At 42.1% G+C, this 24,434-nt stretch overlaps 2 protein-coding genes across 10 annotated transcripts in view; one reads left to right on the top strand and one right to left on the bottom strand.

The window, feature by feature from the left end:
- Nucleotides 1-10,695, bottom strand: part of robo2 (roundabout, axon guidance receptor, homolog 2 (Drosophila)) — a 323,403-nt gene extending 312,708 nt beyond the window's left edge. For all 9 annotated transcript variants that reach the window (XM_028962515.1, XM_028962523.1, XM_028962519.1 and 6 more), the window contains exons 1-2: nucleotides 10,568-10,695; nucleotides 7,238-7,378 (exon numbers count right to left, since the gene is read on the bottom strand). In XM_028962515.1, coding sequence (XP_028818348.1) covers nucleotides 7,238-7,364 — 127 coding nt within the window. In that variant the 5' untranslated portion in view covers nucleotides 7,365-7,378; nucleotides 10,568-10,695. The remainder of the gene's footprint in view (nucleotides 1-7,237; nucleotides 7,379-10,567) is intronic.
- Nucleotides 10,696-17,531: 6,836 nt separating this feature from the next.
- Nucleotides 17,532-24,381, top strand: trpc2a (transient receptor potential cation channel subfamily C member 2a). The gene is made up of 13 exons (XM_028962971.1): nucleotides 17,532-17,670; nucleotides 17,903-18,595; nucleotides 19,449-19,649; nucleotides 19,730-19,894; nucleotides 19,973-20,147; nucleotides 20,751-20,951; nucleotides 21,079-21,241; nucleotides 21,328-21,420; nucleotides 21,997-22,189; nucleotides 22,535-22,662; nucleotides 22,738-22,810; nucleotides 23,037-23,163; nucleotides 23,298-24,381. The coding sequence occupies exons 1-13, from the start codon at nucleotides 17,656-17,658 to the stop codon at nucleotides 23,705-23,707; spliced, it is 2,637 nt and encodes an 878-aa protein (XP_028818804.1). The 5' UTR covers nucleotides 17,532-17,655; the 3' UTR covers nucleotides 23,708-24,381.
- Nucleotides 24,382-24,434: the final 53 nt, after the last annotated feature.

The following is a 24,434-nucleotide window of genomic DNA, read 5'->3' as shown; positions in this document are numbered from 1 at the left end:
AGTCCTGTGTAATGTTCCCTAATCGTTTTCACTGTGTCTAATGTATAAAGCTGCCCTGTTTGTTTCTGGTCGCCGTCGGGTCTTTGTTATGTTACATGTTTACCATGTTATCGAATGTCTCCCCTGTCCTGTTCTACACCCATTAAACCCCGTTTTCGTGACGTTGTGCGATTGCGTCCTCGTCGTCTCCTCTCATCATCTCCGCTCACCTGCCTCGTCATGCCACCATGGTTGTGACATTAATTACTCTAGGTATTTCTTGAAAGCAAAAATTTGCATAGCGCTAATATTTGTCCACTCCATTGTTTAGTATGTTTGAAAATAAAGCAAGAAAATAATGTATTTCATATTACAAACTGTGCAAAAGGCTACTAAGTAGCACTGGGGAAAAGTTTCATCAATGCTGCAAATATTGGGAAGATGTTTAGCAAAATGTTCCATAATTATAATTTTGGCCTCAGAATAAAGTTTGAACGTTTTACTATAGTCTGTCCTCAAGCCTGGAACTCGCGGCCTTACAACAAAAAAGCAGAGCCATGCTTCAGCTTCCCGGCAGTTTGTTCACCTTGACACAATGCCATCTCTGGCAGTGTTATTTTACAAAGGACACCAGCAGAGATTTAACACCTTTTCTGCCGACACTTAGGGGAGAGCTCGACAGACGGCAGCAAGGCGAGGACCCTGTCACCCACACACAGATGGGGATCTTCAGCACCCACTCAGGGCAGAGCTGCGTGCACAGGACAGCTTATTCAGACTGAGAGGAGATGACAAAAGAAAATGTATGTGCAAACACACAAACACACACATACATAGAATCTTGGACTGACAACAAAGACTGATCAACAAAAAGTTTTGTCCTCCTGTAACCTCAAATATGTCATACTGCTAAATAAAATGAGGACTCCTAGTTATCCTATAAAATAATCCTAAAAAAATCCTGGTTTGAACACCAGTTTTGGAGACTCCAGATAGGGGATTATTGCTTTGAACAATATTGTTCATTTCTCTAATACTGGAGAATTATGGAAAACCAGCTCAAGGTGACCCAATTTTCTTTACCCATGATGATGTAAATTTTGGTAACTAATTATCCTGAATGAACTTAATAAACTGTTAGAAGTCAGAGCAGCAGTCCATGCACCAGGGTCGCCAGCTCAGCCGAGCATTAAAAACAGGCTGACGTGGGATGCAGATGTTCTGAAATGCAGAAGCCAGCCCGCATGTGAAGGTGCCATAAATAAAAGCCAGTGGCTCACTGCTGTGCACCTGAGAACGTGTGAGTGTGTGTGTGTGTGTGTGTGTGTGTGTGTGTGTGTGTGTGTGTGTGTGTGTGTGTGTGTGTGTGTGTACTTGAGCGTTTGTCTTCGCTGGAGCCTGGAGAGAGAGCACATCTGCCAGGGCAGCTGTCTGAGTCTACTAACACCACAAGAAATAAATCACCTCGTGTCTGATCGCACCATTAAAACAGGTACGCTCGGCACAGCACTTCCACGTGGGCAAACAGCGTACGACAAGTCCTAGCGAGTCACCAGTCACCCCGCACCCACCATTATACACAAATCTCCATCAGCAGCAGAGCAGCTCAGCTCAGACGCGGCACAGATGGCGGCGTTCGTGGCGATTACTAAAACAAACACGCGAAAACATGAACCGTTACCACAGTGAGCTGTCGAGGCGCAGCACACTTTTGAGGCTTACTTGCGGTTAAAAATAACGCTATGAATAGGATTAGACAGTTTGCTGGTCATGTGAACAATTTGTTCTTAATCCTTTAAAAAAATGACCCTCCCATCCCAATTTAGACTTCAAAGACAGTTTAATTGGCATCTGAAAAATCCTTAATTGCTTTTACAGCGCTCGCTAAAATTAAGATTGTCACTAGACCAGGACGTTCTAGGACCTCATGCTGACAGTAAATTTGCATGGCCACTTTGAGCAGGAAATATGATGTTCCTGTATACATCTAGGCAATTGCCTTTACAAAGTCAACATGGCACATGGCATACTTTGTAAATTTGAGTTAATATCAATGGATAATTAACCAATAAACTATAGCACATAGGGCTTATAAACGATACAATGCAGAACATAAACGTTAGATTATAATGACGTTGCTTGGTGATTCTCTGGTAGCAGCATAAAAATATAGAATGGCACAGGAAGTTGTTTTGAAGGCATCAGTTCCAGCCTGTCCCAGGGTTAATGCACTAGACAAAACCACAAAGAAAACTGCAATCTTGCAGAAAGAAAATTTGGATTGGTGGTGACCTTTAACAGAAATAAAAGGATGCTCTGACAGCCCTAGGCCAGATAAATGGACATCCATCTTATTCTCTGAGCACCCTCAAGCACTGAGATGTTGAGTGATTGTCCTGCCAGAGCCTGGACGGTGGTTCAACCTGATGGAAGCAATGCCCTCCCAAGCAGGTATGACGGAGGTCAGCCTGACCGGATGGCTCTGCAAAGCCCCGCTGCGAGGGATGGTAAAGTACTTCCTCTGCCCGAAGAGTCATGGGGCAGAGCCACGCTGGAGCCAACATGCCTGGGAAACGAAGATGGATCAGCCTTAATGCAGTTATCCTCCAGCGGCTCTGGCTGCTGCGGACAGAAGGGGAGACCTCCTTGGATGGATGGCCTGTTTTCATCCTGCCTTGTGCTTTAAAAATAAATAAATAAATGGTAGCACCCTCCCCAAACCACTTCCAAAAATGACACCATGTGCAACCCCGTCAATCGATATGTGACATCCGCAAAGGTCAGAAGAACATATGAGTGAAGGCAACTCGGTAAGAATCATACATTAGACCACAGCAGCTGTCATGTAGGTTCGGCATGTGTTTTCAAGCAAAGCCAGCCTCCATCCCTGCAGCTTTGCAATACAATTTAATGCCCTTGTAAACTTCTCAGGCGCCTGGCACCGATTTTATGGTCCTGACAGCCAGCCTGGCACCGACAGCAATCCATCTTTTCTAACTCAGACAAAGATGCTAAAAATAAACCAAAAGGTGAAAAAGGAACATTCAGAACTTCAGAGTGTAAATTTAGGGGGGAAGGGGGGATAATATATATGAATACATTAATTTTGAAAGTGAAGTGGTTGTCATTGTGATACATCACAATAGTGGCAAGTTTTAGGGATACATAATGTCTACACGTCGAACTCCTAAAAAGAGCATATTGTTAGAAGAGATAAATATATAAATGAATCAATTAAATCAAAATAGATAAATGAATGTGTCTCACATTAGACTACCCAGTTAATATCCAGAACAGAGGGTTACAGTGGAACACCGGAATGCTTTTTAACGATGATTAAAAAAATGTGATCTTCGCAGTCAGCCTTCGAATTATAGACCGATATCCAACCTCCCGTTTATATTGGAAATTTTATAAAAGGTTGCTGTCAGCAGCAACAACATTCAAAATGTATCAGCTGGGATTTAGACCTCATCATAGCACTGAGACAGAGCTGGTTAAAGTGGTTAAATTGGTTAATTAGCACAGCGTTTGTCACTATTGATCACACTATTCTCCTCAACAGGTTAGAGAATATTGTTGGGATTAAGGGAATAGTCCTCTCCTGGTTCAGGTCATATTTGACTGATCACTATCAGTTTGTGGACATTAATGTCGATTCATCTTCACATAGTAAATGGAGACTGGTGTTCCACAAGGTTCTGTCTTGGCTCTGTATTTTCCTTATACATGTTACCTAGAGGTCACTTCATTCGTAAACATGGTATTCATTTTTACTGCTATGCTGACGACACACAATTGTATCTATCAGCAATGCCAGATGAGAGGCAGCAGCTGAACAGAATAGAGAATTGTCTGAAGGACATCAGACAGTGGATGCTCACCAACTTTCTTCAGTTAAACTCTGATAAGACAGAGGCTCTTGTACTTGGGCAGCCAAACGTAAACTGGATAGCCTATCTCACCAAGTAAAGAAGTAAAGGATCTTGGTGACCTCACTGATACAGGTCTCTCATTCAGGTTGCATGTAGGATCACGTGATCCTTTCACCTTAGAAATACTGCAATGATAAAAAATATGATCTCAATGCAGTTGAATAGGTGCATGAGTAAACTCCAGCTAGCTCAGAATTCCACAGCTAGAATCAGAATCCGAAAATGCACATCACATCACCCCGGTTTTACAATCACTGTGCTGGCTACCCATCAAATTTAGGGCTGACTACAAAATCCTACTTTTGACTTAGAGAGCACATAATGGTCTCGCACCACAGTACCTGAGTGAACTTTTATTTATTCACAATCCACCACGCCCCCTGCGTTCGAAGGGTGCAGGGTTACTACTGGTACCCAAAGTACTGAAGGTCACAACTGGGAGCAGAACCTTCTCCTGTTGTGGAACGACTTGACAGTCAGTGTTCGAGACTCTGACACAGTTTCGGTGTTTAAATCTAAACTGAAAACACATCTGTTCTCTCTGGCCTTCTGTTAAAGTCCCAGACACAGTGTCAATTATTAAGCCCACTTTATCACACAGTCACCCTGTCAGGCTTAGACAGTGTTCAGTTCAGGGTTAGTAAGGCTCAGTGGTGGAATGTAACGAAGTATTTGTACAAGTACATTTTTATGTATCTGTACTTTACTTAAGTGTTGTGTTTCCCTTTTACTGCTCTTAACAGAAATGTTGAAATAGTTTTGCAAGTACATAAATGATTTAAAGATATATCATGTCCTGATTGGTTTATCTTAATGGTATATTAGTGGGTAATACCTAGTAGATAACTTGTCATCCACATAATTCTAAGGTACACACAGTATTGCAGAGTGCATGCACAATAAGCACACCAAACTTTCCAATACACATATACTGTATAATTGCTTGTAATTATTACGAGCAATGACATCAGTACAGGCATAAGTCAGTATATGCTTTTACAAAATGGCACACCCCAGATGTTGAGACAAACCATTGTGTGAGTACTTTTACTTAAAAAATACTTTAAAGTAAATTTAAAAGTAAGTACTTATAACTTTTACTTAAGTAAGATTGTTGATGTAGCACTTCTACTTTTACTTGAGTAGATATTTTGCAGGTCACTTGTACTTTTACTTAAGTACTAAGCTTCAGTACTTCCTCCACCACTGGTAAGGCTGTCCTAGTTAGGGTACCAGGCCACTGTGCACAAATATTCCAGTATAACCACATACAGTACAGGCATCAAAACTATGAATGAACACATGTGGAGTTATGTACTTATCAAAAAGTGGAGACCTGGTCTCCTCAGTCATCGGACCTGAACCCAATCCAGATGGTTTGGGGTGAGCTGGACCGCAGAGTGAAGGCAAAGGGGCCAACAAGTGCTAAACACCTCTGGGAACTCCTTCAAGACTGTTGGAAAACCATTTCAGGTGACGACCTGAAGGTGATGACTGTCAAGAGTGTGTAAAGCAGTAATCAGAGCAAAGGCTGGCTATTTTAAAGAAACTAGAATATTTATTTCACCTTTTTTGTTAAGTACATAACTCCACATGTGTTCATTCATAGTTTTGCCTTCAGTGAGAATCTACCAATCTAGATGGTCATGAAAATAAAGAAAACACATTGAATGGGAAGGTGTGTCCAAACCTTTGGCCTGTACTGTACTTCTGTACCAGTTGTACAATGCCACCGTTTGCTGCTGTTTCTGTTTGTTCTCTCTGAGGCACTGAATAGTGCACCCAGACCAACTCTAGAGTCCAATGAAGAGACCAATAGAGGGATCCTGGTCCCTGCCAATGAGCTACTGATGAGATGACTCAGCATGAAACGTATCAGAGGGTCACCACAGCCACCACCACCATAACGGTTAAATCTTCAGGGATCTTCAAGTGGACCAGTAGGATTATAATGGATGTGCAATGTACACCATGAGACTGGACTAAAACCAACTCTGTCCAGAACCTCAAAATATGGACAGATGCTCTATACTGCACTTCAACTTTTCCACCTCTACACCTGTTTTTTTTTCCTTTTCTTGAACAAATCACCAACTCTGCACTGACACCTATTGCAGGGTCACTCAAAGGGGTCCCTCTCTGTATCACTTTCCAAGGTTTTCTCCTTTCTTTTTTTCTCTCTCCTAGAGTTTTTTTAGTGGAGTTTTCCCTTGTGTGCAGAAGAGTCAATTGTGGGGGTGTCAACCGCAGGGCTTGTCAAAGCCCACTGAGACATACTGTATGTGCATTTGGGCTATATAAGAAATACATATTGTATAGGGTGCAACCTATCTTTAATGTAATATGCAAATATTAGCTTGATAATATTTGCAATTACACAAAGAAAAAACTCTGATATAACACTAGATGTCATTAACTTTGGTGTGCACTAATTTTCTACATTGTTTAACACTTTAGCACAATAATTATTAAATAGCTTATGTCTAGCTGATAATCAGATTTCCTCAGCATCTGTGCTCATAAACCATGGTCACCTATAGGGTTTTCACCTTGTTTGGCTATTTTTTTCTCTTTCTTTAATCACTTGTCCTCCACCGTCAGCCTCACTCTCCCTGGTAAATTTTACCCTGGCATGTGCCACAGTTGAGGCCCATTAATCAGGCCTAGCGCAGTGAGAGCGGAATGCTTAAGCGCTCACTCTCCTTTCAACTCTTCTGTCCAGCCGCACAAAGGGCACATTAACCTTGTCGCTACTTAAATTTCCCACTCCAAACTTGGCAGTGAAGAGTAAGGCGTAAGTTCTCAAATCGCCTTTAGTGCCTGAGTGGACTTGCTGGTGCGTTATGTGCATTCCTGCACGTGTCTTTCTGTTTGTCTGGTTGGTGTTTGTGAAAGTGTGCCTGTGTCGTGTGTGTGTGTGTTTGTTTTTGTCCCTTCACCAGGTTGTGTACGACCGTTCCCACCGTGCTATAAATAAGCCTGGCTGTGGGGATAGCTGTGAGCCGGCTGGAGGGGTGTGACAGTAGAGGGCACAGTGGCCTTGTCTTCCTGGGAGATGCCGATGAAAAAAGTGCCCCCAAAAAGTACTGCAGCTCGCGGCTGTGCAGCGGCCACTTAGACGAGTGAGAAACGAGGTCTGGCATCGTAAGAGCCACCTATCCAATCAATCTCCTCTAACGGATCCGCTGAAACCCACAGTAGGGCCGCGCTGAGATCATTAAAACAAACAATTTCATCCAAATAAAATAAAAAGCCCGCAAAGTCGAACAAATGCGCATTCGACCCACCAGCTTCACATAAACAGGAAACATCCAACTTCTTACCTTGACCTTGAGCCTCCACTGTCTGCAGGCCGAGGATCCAGAAGAGAGGGGGGAGGAGGAGGACGAGGTGGACGACGAAACCGGGTGTCCTGAGAAAGAGAGCAGATCGCCCCGGTCCGGCCGCCATGGCAACATTTGATGCTGGAAGGTGTGGGAATAATTAAACTGCAGTAATTACTATGTACCATGAGTGCAATATATCACAGGCTGGCCACTCTCCTCCCCTAGCATTTTTAAGTGTAAGGTTATTACCTACTCACGAGTGCTACTGAATCGAGCATTATCTAGTAATTAATATATGTCCACCGTGCAGTTAGACTAAAATCTAATTGTGCCTGCCACCATCAAACACTTTCCTCCGCAGTGATAATGGAGGTAAAAGTGTGGCAGGGCCATGCATCATAATGCGAGGTAGCCGTCTGCTTTCACAATGTGGGTGTTTAACGAGATGTTATAACATTAAAAACCATGACGGTGATGTTGTTATGCATGACTAACAAATGAGAACCGTATGTTCTCTCTATGTTGTTTATATCTTCAGTTACCCAGTGGAAACATCAGCACTTCTAATTCCATGTATGGAATTAATCAGTTAATTTTCATCAATTCATATTTTGAAAATATTTATAATATACAGGTACACTAAATTTTGCATTGTCTGTTCACATGTAGTATGTGAGGAGTGCATTATTATTTGAATGAACAATTGGTTATAGTGCTGCTTTACTTTAGATTTCCTTTATTAGAGAAAAGAATACATGAGACTATTTGTAAATGACTAAAGGTTGATTTAAAGCTTGCTGAAGCTTCAATAAAAAAATTTCAATAACTCAACAAGTATTTTAAAGATGAACAGTTTTTTGCTGTATTAAATGCATAAATACATGGTTATAATATTAGCATGTATTTCTGCTGTCATTAGAAATGGAAGGAAGAAATGCTAATTACAATGGACATGAGGAGTCTGGCAGAAAATTCTTTGGCTCAGTGCTTGCGGTTGAGCAATATCTCAAATTACACCAACCACCTTCTCGTCACCTGCTCATTTTCCACACTGCTCAGTGCATCGTTCCCTTCTGCCAAGTTCTGCTGCTACAGCATAACTTTAGTGCTGTACACAACACGCCCCCAATCAATACATCATTCACAACCTGACGGGCCCCTATTCAGCAGAAACCCTGGCCCTGGCATGCTATCATCAATTCAAATGGGCACCCTAACACTAAAGCTAAAGGCCTTGTCCAGAAAGAGTCCTGAGCAATGTTCATTGCATGGCATGACCCGATAAGTGCAATTGCTCATTGCTCAGAGCAGGTCCACTCAGATATTTACAGACTGGGGACAGTCTGAATGGATCGATGGAGTTAAACTTTCCCACAAGTCCATTCATTTCCCTGAATTGGCCACCCCAAGAAGAATCTAATGAACAAAACATTTGCACATGTGCTTCCAGCATGCCAATAGACCCAGGTGGACAATGAGGAGCTAGAGGAGCAGAACTGTCACAGCACCTGTTTTAATCACCTGTTTCCATCACACTATAATTGTGACGGGTGACACGTACAAGTGTCCTTTCTGAACAACTAGCAGCACGGTTAACAACCTGGTCATTTGAAGTAAGGACAGAAATTTATTTCACAACCAAATATAGTGGGTCCTTGATACAATTATGTTCTCTATTCCAAACTGATTTTAGTGAAGGACTAGACTTAATTCATGAATGGGGATGTGACCAAATATATGTGAAATGAGGAAGTAAAGGTGGTATTCATTAGATTTCACCTAGCAGAGTTAATAGTTTTATATTATTCATAAAACTCCTTTGCTTCACTTGCTTTGCTTTAATTCATCCAAGGATCTCCCATTAAAGTCAAAAGTAAAGTCAAATCTTTTCATGTTATGTAAATGTTAAACATAATTAATATTTTAAAGTAACTTCTGGAATAAATACTTTGTTTGATGGAGCTACAGCATATTGCAAAAGCAGATCAGGTTCAAAAATGCAATAGTGCTTTGAAAACACGATTTACATTTGGACCTTGCGTGGTATAAAATAAGCTCACATTTTCCATTGCACAAGCCCTGCCGAACAACTAAACATTGGCTAATGGGGCAGCGCTGCAGCGCCTGAGATGTTCTCTAAGCCCAACCACCATCAAGTCCTGTTTGCCTCTCTGTTTTTATTCAATTACCTTGGAGCTCTCTGGCTCCTCTGATGCATCATCTTCAAAAGTGTAGCCCACTCTCTAGGCCGTGACCATATTTATGCCATTCTCCACTGATTATATTTTCCATCAATAGTCATTTACAGTTCCGAGGGGGGGAAATGATGGTCAGTGGCTGTGCTGTGCGCCAGGGCCAGCGCTGGAAAGCTGCCCGGACGAAACAGATTGGAGTAGAACGAGTGGCGACCGGCAGGCTCGAGCATTACTTTCCTCCTCCTTACCCTACGCTTCCTCTGCCTGATGTTTGGCTAAATCAACATGGCGAACATCTAATGCAGCAACCTGTTTGCGATTTGGCGTTGCCGTGCACAGCGGCGCAAGACTTTTCTGATGACAGAGTGGGGCAATGCCCTTGTCAATTTCTCTGATCACTTTGCATGAGCAGGCGTGACAGGCAGCAGCGCTGCTCTGGGTCTTGGATCAACTACACCCGGCAGTACAAGCCCTTCGCAACGGGTTTCACAGACGTGCTGTCAGATATGCTGTCAAAGCATAATTATGCAGGAGTCCTACGGCGCCAAGAGGCGACGAGGAAGGGGGGGGGGATCCTCCGAGGTCTGGAGTAAGCTGCCACTTCGAGCAAACATTTCAACAAGCTGTCTCAAACATGGCAACCACCAGCCAAAGCACGCCACATTGTATCAGACCCTGCTGCGGGGGCTCCGGGACGCTGAGCCTTTCGATGGCGACATCGTCGCAGGGAGCAATCATGCCCTCCCCGGTGCAAGAGGAAATGCTCCAGTTGCACCTCTGCAGTGCCATTAGCACTGGCACAATTGGGCTTTTAACTAGTTTTGCGCATTCCGACGTAACCCGTGTTGACTGTCTAGGGACAAGATTACTTGGTTCCAAGATGGACAACTTAAGTTCAGAAGAAGTAATACATTATTAGCAAACTTTAGTTACACAGTCCAACAGTAACTACAGATGCCAACGTTTCTAAACCCAACAGTCGTGTTCATTTTCCCTGATTATTACTAATAGTAATAATTTATTATTGCACACAGGAGCAGGTCTTTTAAAACATTGTAATATATCATATTTAATTCCCTGATTATTACTTATCACAAATTATCACGTAATGAGCATGTTTGCAATATCTTACCTTTAACAGTGGGGGCCTGTCGCACCACAGTCTCGAACGAACCCACTCTGAAGTGTATTGCACTTGCACAGTATCCCACAAGTCTGAGAGCGCCAGGAGGAGCAGCTTTCTGCTCGGCCAGATGATGTTTCCTGCTCTCTCTCTCTCTCTCTCTCTCTCTGTCTCTCTCTTTTACTCCCACTCCGTCTCTTTCACCACAGACACACCAATGCTTTCTCTCTCCCTCTCTCTCTCCTCCTCAGCATGAGCATCAGCAGCGCAAGAGAATGGAGAGTGCGCGAGGGAGAGGAAGGAAGAGGGAGGGAGAGGGACAACGAAAGAGAGAGAGACAAGAGGGAACATAACGATTGCCTTGATAATTCCGATTGTCGTGGAAAGGCCGTATTCCTGGTAATCCAATACAAGGCAAGTAAAAGCCTGTGCCATTTCAACAGACTTAATTAAGGTGATTCGATTGTGCACTCTCTGAAACTGCGGGGCCTCTGCGTGCTTCATTTGTCCCAATTTGTTGCTCACTAACTCCGACTCTCAAATTAACTTGCTTTTAATGCGTCTAATACACAAACGCAGCGCTTCAATATCACTTCAGCAAAAGCTGTTAATGGGAATTTCCAAAACAAGATAAGCGTTCACAGACTGATACACCTCCCTCCGCAACATGATAAGCACGGGTCCATAAGCGAACGAGGGTAATTGCCATGGGCCCTTTTTAAACAGAGCACTTACTGCACAGTGGGCAGGAAGCATCATTTCAGTTGTGTGTGCCATACCTCATCTCATTTACTGGATGCCACAATAAGTGCATCGTTGTAATATACAGAATATTCTATTTCTTTTGTTGACGTTTATTTTCACAATGTTGGAATTCTTTGTTAACAGTGTGACACAAGGCAATTATCGCATGTTGACTTTTTTCTAAATTATGCATTTAGAATAATTCATGTCACATTGGGACTCCGATTGGCAATTTAGGTACCAGGCAATCAAAATCTATAAATGTGCAGGACATAAACACTAAAAAAGATGCAAATGTTCCATCAGTTCTAACTGTGGAGCAAGCTGAACTACTCCTGATATACGAACAGTTTCTGTCAGCAGATTCCACAGAGCACCTATAGGTGATCTACAACCTGAGAATTTTGACTAACATGCTGACAGTATTTATTCATGGTGGAAGATATAAAACAACTAGTGCTGTAGGAACAACTAAATGCACTGTGACTGGTTGGTTTTGTAAACTAATAATTAAAATGAAAACAGAGCAAATCATACGTTTAGAGGATAGCAAAGGCCTAACACGATGCTGAAAGCTTTGACTGGAGAGTTGATTGGTCCATTTCAGACATGAGTGGAAATAATGCTATGGCTGATAACAATGTGTGATCTCAAATGAATTTATGATTACTGATTATTGAAACACTTTTTATAGGCCACAGTGTTGCAGACACAGATTAAACCTAATCTAAGACTAAATCACCCTGTTAACATAAATCATATTTAATATGCACAGGGTAAATTGAGCCTTAATATGTTGTAATGAGTCAATTTGGGAATTGATTCATAAGCACTTGACTTTTAGTAAATTATTAATAATTCCAGATGTTTGACAATTCATCCGGTGAGTAAATCTCATGGTAATTTTAATTACATTACATTAAATTACATTAAATTAGACCTCAGTGTAGTGACCTGTTTTAGCTGTTTAAATGCATCAAACTCAGGAGAAATTCCTTTGGGAGTTTCATTGTATACAAGTTCTAAAATCTGTTCCAAACAAAATAAAAGCGGAAAGGGAGGTATGTTTCATTCACGCTCATATTCATACAGCTATCTTGATAACTGTTAGGTGACATATTTCATCTTAACCAGTCTGACAGATGATTATACATAAGACATGGAAAGTTCCTACTTTTTCTCTTCTCCTCTGACTCTGCTCTCTGCCCAAATTTGCTATGCCAACTTTATGTTTATGCCAACTTTACGACCACATATTAGGTTGAGGCCTTGGCCAATGACTGAAAGAGGGTTGTTCTACAGGAGGGCCGGGGCAAGATTTTGGTTCTGCTGACCTCTTGACCACAGATGAGTACTGGTTCTCCTTCAGGACAGTGCCGAGCCATCAAGGGGATTTGCTGCAGCAGATGTGGATGGCCTGATGATGCTGCTGGCAATGCATCATGGCATCCTCCATGGCCTGTCATTCTGGTAGAGACAGTCAGTTCACACGGCCCTGTGGGGGAAGTGTACCAGGGAGGAGGTCAATTACCAGGTCATCTGTGCAGGGTCAGTCCTGCTGCCTGGTTGTTGTCGACCACTGTGGTGAGGTCATAGTAACAGCAGGGAACCCCTGCCAGTGGAGGTGAAATACATGGCATGGCTTGGTTTGGTGTGGGCATGGCTTGGTTAGACATGGGCGTGGTTCGGACATGCGCGTGGCAGTGAACATGGCATGGGTGAGGGTGCCCAGCCCAGTCGGACAGAGAGATGTTGTCCAAAAGCGTGAAGCGGGGGAGAGGCATGGGTGCTGGAGTCGCGGCCGACACTCCCATGGGACTACCTTCCAATGGCGGTCCTGAAGCACATGTTCAGACCGAGGCGGTCCTGAAGCACGTGTTCAGACCAAGGCTGTCCTGAAGCACCTGTGCAGGCGCAAGAGGACAAGGTGGCACAGAGAATATAGAGAGGATCAGCAGCAGATGAGCAAGAGCATGTTAGAAGTGAAGGACTTGGTGGGGGATGACTCCGCAGCGGGAGTCAAAGCAAGATTAAAGATTTTTATTTGTCACATGTATAGTTATAGTAGTACAACAGGTAGCGGAATGCATCGAGAACCACCCTCTTTGACAAGGAGCAGTTCCCAAGTCTCACCACCTGTGGTCTAAAACCCATGCGCACAGTTGGATGTTGAGTCCCAAATACTTCAATGTGGTAAAAATTCTGCTGGAACTACAGTGTTGAATACAAAAAACAGCAATCTTACATAGTTCCCCTGCTTCTTGTCCACATAGATGAGGGTGGACTGCAGGACATGGGAGATGGCGTCCTCTGTAGACCTGTTGGGGCGGTAGGCAAACTCTTAAACACCTTCCTGACTGCTGATGTTAGTGCAGTCATTCAAACACAAGGGTTTACTGTTCTTGGGTATGGGGATGATGATGGATTGTTTAAAGCATGTGAGGACCAAGCACACTGTGAGAGCAAGAGAGCTGGATTTACCGTGGCGTAGTTGTACTGGAAGGTAGTAGGTTGGAGACCTTCAAGTTCCTGGACCTGAAGTGGGAGACCAACATCTCCTCCATCCTAAAAAAGACCCAGCAGAGGATGTACTTCCTGAGGCAAGCTGCTGATCCAGTTCTACACTGCGGTCATAGAGTCTGTCCTGTGCTCCTCCATCACCGCCTGGTATGGAGCAGCCACTAAACAGGAGAGGATCAGACTGCAGCGGACTGTACGGACAGCAGAAAGGATCACCGGTGCCCCCCTGCCCTCCATCCAGGACCTGTACCTCTCAAGATCCAGGAAAAGGGCAAGGGAAATCATCTCAGACCCCTCAAACTTTTTGACCTGCTGCCCTCTGGCAGACGTTATAGAAGCCTGCAGACCAGGACCAGCCGACAAAAGAACAGTTTCTTCCCCCTCGCCATCTCTCTCCTAAACAGCTGATACTGTAAATCACCTCCATCATTGCACACTGCGCTTTATGTTCACTTGTATATAAGATTTAGTTTGTTTTTTGCCTATTTATTCATAAAAAGTATATATATATAGTTATTTATAAATCACAAACAATCCACAACTTCTTGTTGTTTTGTTTTTTTGTTTTTTTCCAACATTGTACTTGAGAGACACCATCTACCGGAATCAAATTCCTTGTATGTGCTTGCACTTACTTGGCCAATAAATACGATTCCGATTCTGATTCTGATTCTGAGATGTGGAGGGTGGCGCGAGTCGTTCAAAAATACAGAGTGCTCTCATCAACAGGGACGTTGTGGTTGGTCGGGAACATTCGAGTCAGAAAGGAGCTGACAAGAAGAATCCGGGAAGCGAGATCTAGAAACGCATGGTCGTAAACAAGTCAGGAGCAAGGATAACAAGGTAAGAAGGCCAGAAGTTCTCTGGGCATCGTTGGGACACGTAGGGGGCTTCTGCGGTTTTGTATGGAGTGGATGTCCTTATCTCAGTTCGCAGGAGGGGATTCTTTATGGCTTTCTCTGTTTGACTTTGTTTTGGTCCAGAAGAGGCCCTTTAATCCTCAGAGTGTTTTCTGTTCTCTTTGGGGGAGATCATTAATGGAATTTAGAATGCAGCTCCAATTCTGTGTCCCTACTCATAATATGAAATAGCAGCTGAGATTTATGTTGATTATTGTACTGTAGATTTGCCCATCAACTGCAAAAAAACTGCCAAAAAATCTGAATAAAGCAACAAATAACCTTTGTACCATGCAAATCATTTAAGAGGCCAGTTTAGGCCCTTTTTTAAATATCAGTGTGGCATTTGCAGCCTGGCACGTGTTACATGTTTAAATCTGTAATTAGAGGATGTGTCTGAAGAGGTGAACAGAAAGATGAATGAAAATATATATTATGGTGACGGCTCAGCAGACACAGGCATATTTATCTTATTGTTCAATTATTTACTAAGCATTAGGGGAATGTTACAGCATAATAATTCTTTGACTCTTCATTACAACTCACACTAAGCATTGTCTTAGCTAGTACCCACTGGATCATTTATTATCATTACAGTCATGGCAGAGAACAATATATCGCAAGCAATCCTGAGGCCAGGGCACTTAAACATGGGCAAGTATGATGAATTGGATTGGAATGTACTTTATACATTTTAGAGTACACTTGTCCACTAGGGCTTAGTATGGTGGCGCCCAGAAGGTGCATTTACATTTTAGATCAGCAGCAACAACACGGCGTTATCCATAGCTCTCAAGCGTTATCCATCTGCTTTCATTACCTTGCGCAGCTATCAGATGTTTCATTTTGAACATTAAAAGAATGCAATACAACATGCAGCATCGTTGGACTAAACCTGGGTGCTGAAAACATAATATAACCAATCACAATTTCCATAACACTGTTATTAATAAAATGAACATTCTATCACACCAAGATAATCACAGTCTGCTACGTTTCTTTAAAAAATTGAAGTAGACCGAGGTGCAGTTCAGACTGATATTTCCATTGCAATGCTTGTCCTTTTACTGCCATGTCCAAGAAAGGTCAAACAATATCAGCGTGCTTCACAGCATATGATTCATAGCATAAAAATTTACAGTTTTTATCTATGAGCTTTATGTTTCATTTGGAAGTGATAATCAGTAAATGTATGAATCATATTTGAATCACATGATGTTGCTACAAACGAAAAACTACTTATGCAATCTTGCACACATCTGGACAAGTATAATTACAATAAAAATATTATTAATACATAGTTCAATGGTAAATGTGATTATTTATTGCATGAGGTATTTTTCATTCTCCAAGTGCCCACAATGTTGTAAATTTACTTTTAATCGACTATATTTAAAAACCACCTGACATCTATAACCACATGTTTTCTAATATTGTATATTATCAGCAGATTTTTTTTACAGTTAATGAAATGTACACCTGTCACTAGGGTGATGTATGGCCGCTCATTACAATTGCAGAGGTAGCGCCACTCCCTCTCATGCTTCCACAGGGTGCTCAGAGAGGGCGCCGGACTCCATCAGCGTAATTAATTTGCCACATCCCAGAGGACGTGGCGTGTGCTTCTTAAAATAAATCTGAAAAATGTGCCAGAAGGTCATAGTCAATTAAAAAGAAAGGTAGGCTTTTGATTTGACAAGTAAACAAGATAGTGGTTCTTGGAGAAAAAAAAACTTTTAATGCTGACTTCTAATTCTTTGCAAATAAGTAATGGGGTAATTAAAATAAAGACTTGGCTGAAATAATGGGCTGCATCCATCACTTACCGATCTTACAGATTGTGCTTAACTGCCAAATATGGAGCACCTCATTGAAATGGGACACACATCACTCTAAATGGAAAGCTATGGTCACCATGATGTTACTTGTTTGCAGCTGAAAGGCATTTGTTTAATGGCACTTCTTTATTGCAATGCCATTTTTTTGTTGTTGTTGTAGTTGCCAGTATAATATAGTTATCAGCATAAGGCTTGCATTATTCATGAAGATGGTCTACACTGTTTGCATGTTAAATTGCCTTGCGCCACCCATGCAGCACCTGATTCAGTATATGCATGAATTCATGCGCTGTCCTCGTGGATGCCAACGGGACATTGCTAATGTTTTTTTCTTGGGCAAATATAGTTCTACTCATGTTATATATTAAGGTCATATTAATCTGCAGTAAATCACTTTTGACCAGTTGCCACGGTCTGTGGGATTGAACTGAAGAGTAGTGCAATTGAAGCTTGAACTTTGCAGTTTTATGTGGGTCACAAGAGGCAGGGAATACATGTCACAGGTTCATTAGGTCTCAGTTTAACTGGGTCACTTTGTAATCATGTACCTATGACATTTGGTGGCATAAACCTGCATGTAAAATAGTTGACTTTCATTTCCACCTAGTGGACAGTAGATGAATAACCATCCTTGCAGCATAATCCATAAATGTGAATTTCTAATTTCTTGACAGAAATCATTTTAAAATATTTGCCACAAATAATCCAGTTTCATCACAGAATTGCTTAATGATGTGTTATAAAATGCTGTAAATGAACCTTTGTACATTTAGCATTTTTCAGTTTGCACTAACGCATGTAAAGAGCTGACGATTAAATGTCCTTAATGAGGTATGAAACTTTTGGGTGTTAATTAACCTACTCCCAAAGGCAGGTGTCTGTTATTTGTTCTGAGTGCGGTGTGCACACAGAGAAGGAGAATTTCCCAGAAGAGCACTATGAATAACAGGGCAGGGTACCACAGAGAGCACAGGTCAGTCTTCTTACTACCAGCTACCAAGAGCTTCACATATCTCAAGTTTTTGGATGAAGTGAACTATTGACATCAACGAGAATTTAAAAAACAGTACTTTTATTTAATGTGACGCCAAGAGACATGGAAAACATCACGGTAAGCTTCTGTGATGTTGAGTGACTAATTTGCATTACAAATTTGGAATGTGAAAATAAATTAGATTCATGTTGCAAGTCTTATTTACATCAAAATATCATTGAAATTATGTTTCGGTAAATTCCTGATGAAAATACCTGCTGCAATGTGTGAAAATGTGAATTTATTTTTCGATATATTGTTTTAAATGTGACATTAACCTGCCACTGTATTTATGTTGTTCATCCAACAGCCAGATCAATGGAGGGAAATTGTGAACAAGAAGTTGCACTTTCCCCCCGATCTTATTGCTGCCATTCATGAAGACAACGCGGCCCAGGTCAATAGACTTCTGTCTGCGGGGGACGGTATCATACGGCAGCTGGATGACTCTGAGGACAGGCAATGGAGAGAGGCCCTGAACCTGTCCATCCGCCTGGGCAATGAGGCCACCATGTCCACCCTACTGCAGGGAGTAAAGTTTGACTTTCGTCAGATTCACGAGGCTCTCCTTGTTGCCGTGGACACCAACCAGCCGCGAGTGGTGAAGTGCCTGCTGGATCGTCTGGACCTGGAGAAGGGCAACAAGATGGACGTGCGCTCCTTCTCTTTAGCTATCTTTGACCGCTCCATTGACAACTCGCAGTTTGCACCTGGCGTGACCCCCCTGACACTGGCATGCCAGAAAGACCTGTTTGAGATTGTTACCATGTTGACCCAGAAGGGCCACGACATCCCTTTGCCTCATGACATCTCCTGCACCTGCCTGGAGTGCCACAATGGGCGCCAGTATGACCTCCTCAAATTTTCTCTCTCCCGCATCAACACCTACAGGGGCATTGCCAGCCGTGCCTATCTGTCTGTCACCTCAGAGGACGCTATGCTCGATGCTTTTCACCTCAGCCGTGAGCTTCTCAAGCTGTCCAAGAAAGAGCCCGAGTTCAAGGTGAGTGTGAGGCAGCCAGATGGCCCAGCATGCACCTAGAACCAAGAATGCTTATATGAGATATGAGTCAACACTGTCTTGAGCTGAGGTTTTGGCTTGATAAAATCATATATGAGCCATTACAATTATGTAATTAAACATAATTTATATTTTGAAGGGTGCTGTGGTTCCAGGCCAATACTGACAATAGAATTCAGTTAACATTTACATGTACATCATTTATCAGATGCCCTTAACCAGCCTGCTTTATAATCAATAGATACAGGGACAGTCCCCCTGGAGACACCCGGGGTTACGTGTCTTGCTCAGGGACATAATGGTAGAAAATGTGGTTTGAACCTGGGACTTTGAAGTCTTCTACTACCACCTCTGTGGCATAACATGAAGTGTAATATTGTTATCATACCTCAAGTTAAAACTTAAAAGTCCCCATTATGAAATTTTCACTTTGTGTTTAACATTATTAGTAGTTCCCCCAGCCTGTCTGTGGTCCTGCGGTGGATAGAAATGGTGATAGGTGTAAAGAGCGCTTTGGCCATTCTGCTTCACCGTTCAGAGAAGGGCCTCTCAGGCAGTTGGATCTGGAATGTCTCTCCTTATGACATCATAAGGGTTACCTCCCCTTTCTCACAGAAATGGTGTGTCCTGTGGAAATCTCATTGTGTGGCTAAAAGTGGCTTTATATATAGGATTAGGGGACCAATAAGACCTACAAGAAAAGCCAAAAAAATCTAAATAGGGGGTCTTTAAATTTTGCTATTGGTATGATTCACTTGCATGAGACACTTTCTGAGAAGTTACACCAGAACATTTTACAAAGGTTTCTTCATCGATGGTGTGTGTGGTTGTTCAGCCCCAGTACCTCAGTCTGGATAAGCTGTGCCAGGAATTTGCCGTGGAGCTGCTCAGTATGTGCCGTAACCAGAGCGAAGTCACCACCATCCTCAATAACTGCGACGAGGACAGCGAGGACGAACTGGGTGAGCAAACGTTTGAGGAAGGCATCCCCAACCTGGCCCGACTCCGTTTGGCTGTTCACTACAACCAGAAACAGGTAGAGAGGTGGAGGGAGAGGCGGAGGAAAACTCGGTGGTGCTGATGGCTTCAGCTTTATTCTGTTTTCTGCCCCGGCAGTTTGTGACTCATCCCATATGCCAGCAAGTGCTGTCCTCCATTTGGTGTGGAAATCTTTCCGGATGGAGGGGGAGCACCACAGCATGGAAGCTTCTGGTTTCTCTCGGGATCTTCATCGCAATGCCCTTCCTCTGCCTCATCTACTGGGTGGCCCCAAAATCGAAGGTCTATAATATTTTCATACCTGTAGAACTGTATAGTTTCAGCCTCGCTGAAAAGTTGTCTATGTTGCTTTCTTAACAGATCGGGAAAACGCTGAAGGTCCCTGTGATCAAGTTCCTGCTGCATTCTGCCTCTTACATGTGGTTCATCATCACACTTTTGGGAGAGTCCATATTTATGGAGATCTATCGTGAGGACTTTGCCTCCCGCACACAAAACATTCTGCACAGCTCCCTACACATGGTCTGGGTGGTTGGTAAGCATTATTAAGTATGTGGGTAACTCAGTTTCAGCAAGTTTTCTGAAGCCTCATATTTATCTTTTAAAGATTTTGCCCATGCCCTAAATGTTAGTATCTAATTATTAGATACTAAATATTAGTATTAATTAATTGAATAAATATTCACAGCTGCTGTGTGTTTAAATGAAATGTGGTACATATGTTGGATTGTAATATGAACAATGGAGGGTAGCAACTGAGGGCTGGATGGGGAAATGAGCACAGGAGCTGGACATTTTGGAAAAAGGGACTTTATTAAACATACACGAAACAGGAACGAAGGCCAGAAAAAGGAAACACAAAGGTGTGTGTCCAAGGACAGGAGCAAAATGAACACAAAGGCACAAGTCTTGTCCACGTTAATGCAGTCTGGCTGCCTGGGTGCAAACTGAATGCTCTTATGGAGTCCTGATCAATCCAGCCTAATTGGTTTCATCTTGGACTGATCAGGACACCATAATCAGGTAGTATAGTATAGTGGTTCATGGAATGACAAATATTCTCATGTGTTCTTCATGAAAAAAAAAATTAAGAACCTCTAATCTTGAAAAAAAATGAAATGCTTGTATGATTCCTCAGGTTTCTTCTGGTTTGAATGCAAGGAAGTGTGGATTGAAGGCCTTAAAAGCTACTTCCTGGACATGTGGAACATTCTGGATATGATGGTGCTCAGTATGTACCTGGCCTCGTTTGCACTGCGCATACTCATCGTGCTGAAGGGGTATTTCCTGTGTCAGGATCCAAACGCAGTGCATGAGTGCAGTTACTTCACCAACACAGGTAAAGACAGGGACTCTTGGATATGCTTCCTTTCGTTTTACAGTAGCCAATCAAATCAACATGTTATATAACTGTGACAAAGTGTGACCATGGCTTATGGAACTGGCTTTCTGTGGTGTGTTTGAAGATCGGAAAGATTGGCGCCAGGAGGATCCACAGCTCATCTCCGAGGTCCTCTTCGCCGTGACCAGCATGTTGAGCTTCACCCGTTTGGCGTACATCCTCCCCGCCCACGAATCCCTGGGTACCCTGCAGATCTCCATTGGGAAGATGATTGATGACATGATGCGGTGAGACACAGCAGATGACAGCTCATTGTGCACAGATCTCTACTGATGTCATGGTTGACTCAAAAACTGCTTGTTGTATCATTTAGGTTTATGTTTCTGCTAATGATTATTGGGACGGCCTTCCTCTGTGGAATCAACAATGTATATGTACCATATATCGTCTCACCGGAGCTTGGGAGGTAGAGTATGAGTGATCTTCATGAGATTGGAATCCCACCCTGCTAATCAGCCAAATTTGTTGTACTGATAAAAGCAGGAAGCAACAAGCCTCTGCTCCCTCTCATTATAAAAATACAGAGGTTTCTTGACTACTTTAATTTGAACTTGAATACCTTGAAATCCTACATGGTTATGAGGTCTTATTTATATACTGTATTTATGTAGAGACTTTGTTATGCTATATATTAATACAGTGTATAAATAATATTATATTAATAGTGGTATAATAGCAAAACATACTTACACTGTTGTTAAGGTCACTGTCTAAATTGCAAGTTTATACATTTTAATCAATTTATTATATCCACGTTGGTGAGGTTAATTAGTTAAAAGTAACAAGGCATATTACATACATAATAGTATAAAAGTATTTGGTTATTTGCATAGGTTCCTTTTTTTATTTAACTGAAGCCTGTTTCTGTTAATGACCAAAACATCTCACACTTCCAGCAATCTCACACTTCCAGCAATGCTCCAAAAATAAGTGAATTAGTCGTTGATACATCCTGTCTTTCCCTCCTGCCACTCTTTTCCAGGTTTAATGTTACCTTTAACTTCCTCTTTTGGACTATGTTTGGCATGGCTGACCCAAAGTTTGTTGACATGCCCGACTATGTACTGGCAGAGTTCATTGGGAGAATCCTCTATGGCATATTTACACTGGTCATTGTCATTGTGCTCCTCAACATGCTCATAGCTATGATCACCAATTCCTTCCAGAAGATTGAGGTGAGCATGAGCTGAATGATTTCATTGCTATGCTGCTTAAACCATGAACTACCTCCTACACTTTTTATGTTAATGTATAGTGAGTCCTGTGTATTTAGTTCAAACAATCTTTATAAAACCAAAAGAACAGCTCACTTTAACCATGGTTTATGATTGCAGATTGCTCTGAAGCATGCATTTGTCTCCATGTCTCAGTTAAAGAATGTCTTTGTTAAAGGATAAATAAAATCATTGTTAACTGTTGTAATGCAACTCAAACATTATCATTTTATGTTACAATATATAAATAAATTGTATATATAGTTGTCTGCAGGCATCTGTATGTAATGAATCTTTCCGGGGTAGGACGATGCTGATGTTGAGTGGAAGTTTGCTCGTTCCAAGCTGTACCTGAGCTACTTCAGAGAGGGTCTCACTATGCCAGTGCCTTTTAACATCATTCCATCCCCAAAAGCCTTTTTTTATTTCTTGAGGTGGGTATTTACATTTAACCATTTTAGGTCAGACTGCAGCACTGGTGATTTGAGCATTATTCATATTCTCTTTAGGGGTGCCTTTCGAAGGATATGCTGCTGCTACAGTAACAAGAAAGCTCCAGACTATCCTCCAATCCAGTCTATGGTAGGTTACCATGGCGATTACTCAAAGCTGATTCTCAATCACAGTTACAGATCATTTCCACATACAGTGTGTTTCACCCCTCTCCCTTTAAAAGTATAGTGATCAATATGTGCAACAGTTTAAAATACAAAAGATTAATATAGAAATAGAACTATTTCAAAATGCATCATTCTAGAAGGAGAGAATTGGTGGTTGAAATGTGATTGGCCCATGTTGACCTCAACAGACTGGCAGGACCCTGGGCCTCGGCGAAGAGCAGGGCCGTGTGCCATACCGCCTGCAGGTGGTCCGGGTTCTGGTGCAGCGCTACATCGAGGCAGCGCGGCGGGAGTTTGAGGAGACTAAAAACAAAGGCATGGCTTGTACAGACATATCATTATTTCAATGTTTGTTTGGTCTGAAAGATGGAAACCAGAGCCAAGGAAAAAGTTTAGAAACCAATGGACGAAGTTAAATTAGAGCTTTTTTGTGTCTTCATTCCTAACAGATGTTGGAAACAGAATCACAGAACTGAGCAAGATTGTCGGACGACTCCACTTGGAGATGAAGGACCTCCACCAGACTATCGTCCAGAATGAGTATAGCTCCAAGACTAGCGGCAGCGATTTCTTCCACCAGTACATTATGGGGGCAAAGAACCAATTCCGTGGCTTTGACAACAAAATGGCTATGGGTGGCGCGCTAAAAAACACAACCCCGCATGAGGAGGGAGAGGGTACAGCATTCCAGAACGAGGAAGAGGAAGGCAGGGAGGAGGAGACGGGGTCCTCCTCAGAGGTATCTGTAGATCCCAGCATGGTGTCTTTGACAAAGGAGGGTCAAACTGAGAGAGACACAGAGAGCACAAGACAGAATGATGCATCTGAGAAAAGCATTGCTGTTGATGAGGGAGAGTAACAACACATCAAAGATGAGTGTAAAAATCCATGATCCATTTCTTAAATCTTTTATTGCTCCATCCACATTCTGGAGGTGATGCCCAGATGCGTGGTATGTTTTCCTAGAACCACTTCCTTAGTTTCAGAAAAAAACATGCCGCAGTTTCTGTACCGCGGTTATGAATTAATTTCACTGCCAGTGGTCACCTACCTGCCCGAATGCTGCTGGCACTATTAATTTTTTTTCTTTATTTGAGATTCAATATTTTCAATAGTTTTTTTTAGCTTACAGCTGAAGTAATTTCTCAGGTCATGCCGAGGGTTGCCACCATTATAAGCTTTTTTTTTAAAGTTCATGTTTTGTTATTCTCATTTAAGAGCTGTCATCTAGTATATGGTCAAATATATTTAGTTACATTTCTTGAGTTGTTCATGGAAATGTTGACAATCTCATTTTAAATCCCCAACACTGTATAATCATGATAAAAAGTGGTAAGCGAATTAACTTTTTATTCCGCTTTCTAATGCTACTTTAGGCGATAAATATGCATACTTTTAATAATGACTAAAAATGTCAATTTTAGTCATTATTTTCAATGGGTATTTAGAAAGTGTATAGGACTACTGCTTGTGGGCCATGCTGAAGGTAACTTGACCTGTTGTGTGGATTATATACATTAGAGGACATTTCTCTGTGGCAAATGTTTTTTTTTTTACATTTAAATGAATAATTTATAACCAAAATA

Source organism: Denticeps clupeoides, chromosome 19 (genome assembly GCF_900700375.1).
Source record: "Denticeps clupeoides chromosome 19, fDenClu1.1, whole genome shotgun sequence".
Lineage (NCBI taxonomy): Eukaryota > Metazoa > Chordata > Actinopteri > Clupeiformes > Denticipitidae > Denticeps > Denticeps clupeoides.
This window is presented reverse-complemented; position numbering and strand designations above follow the sequence as displayed.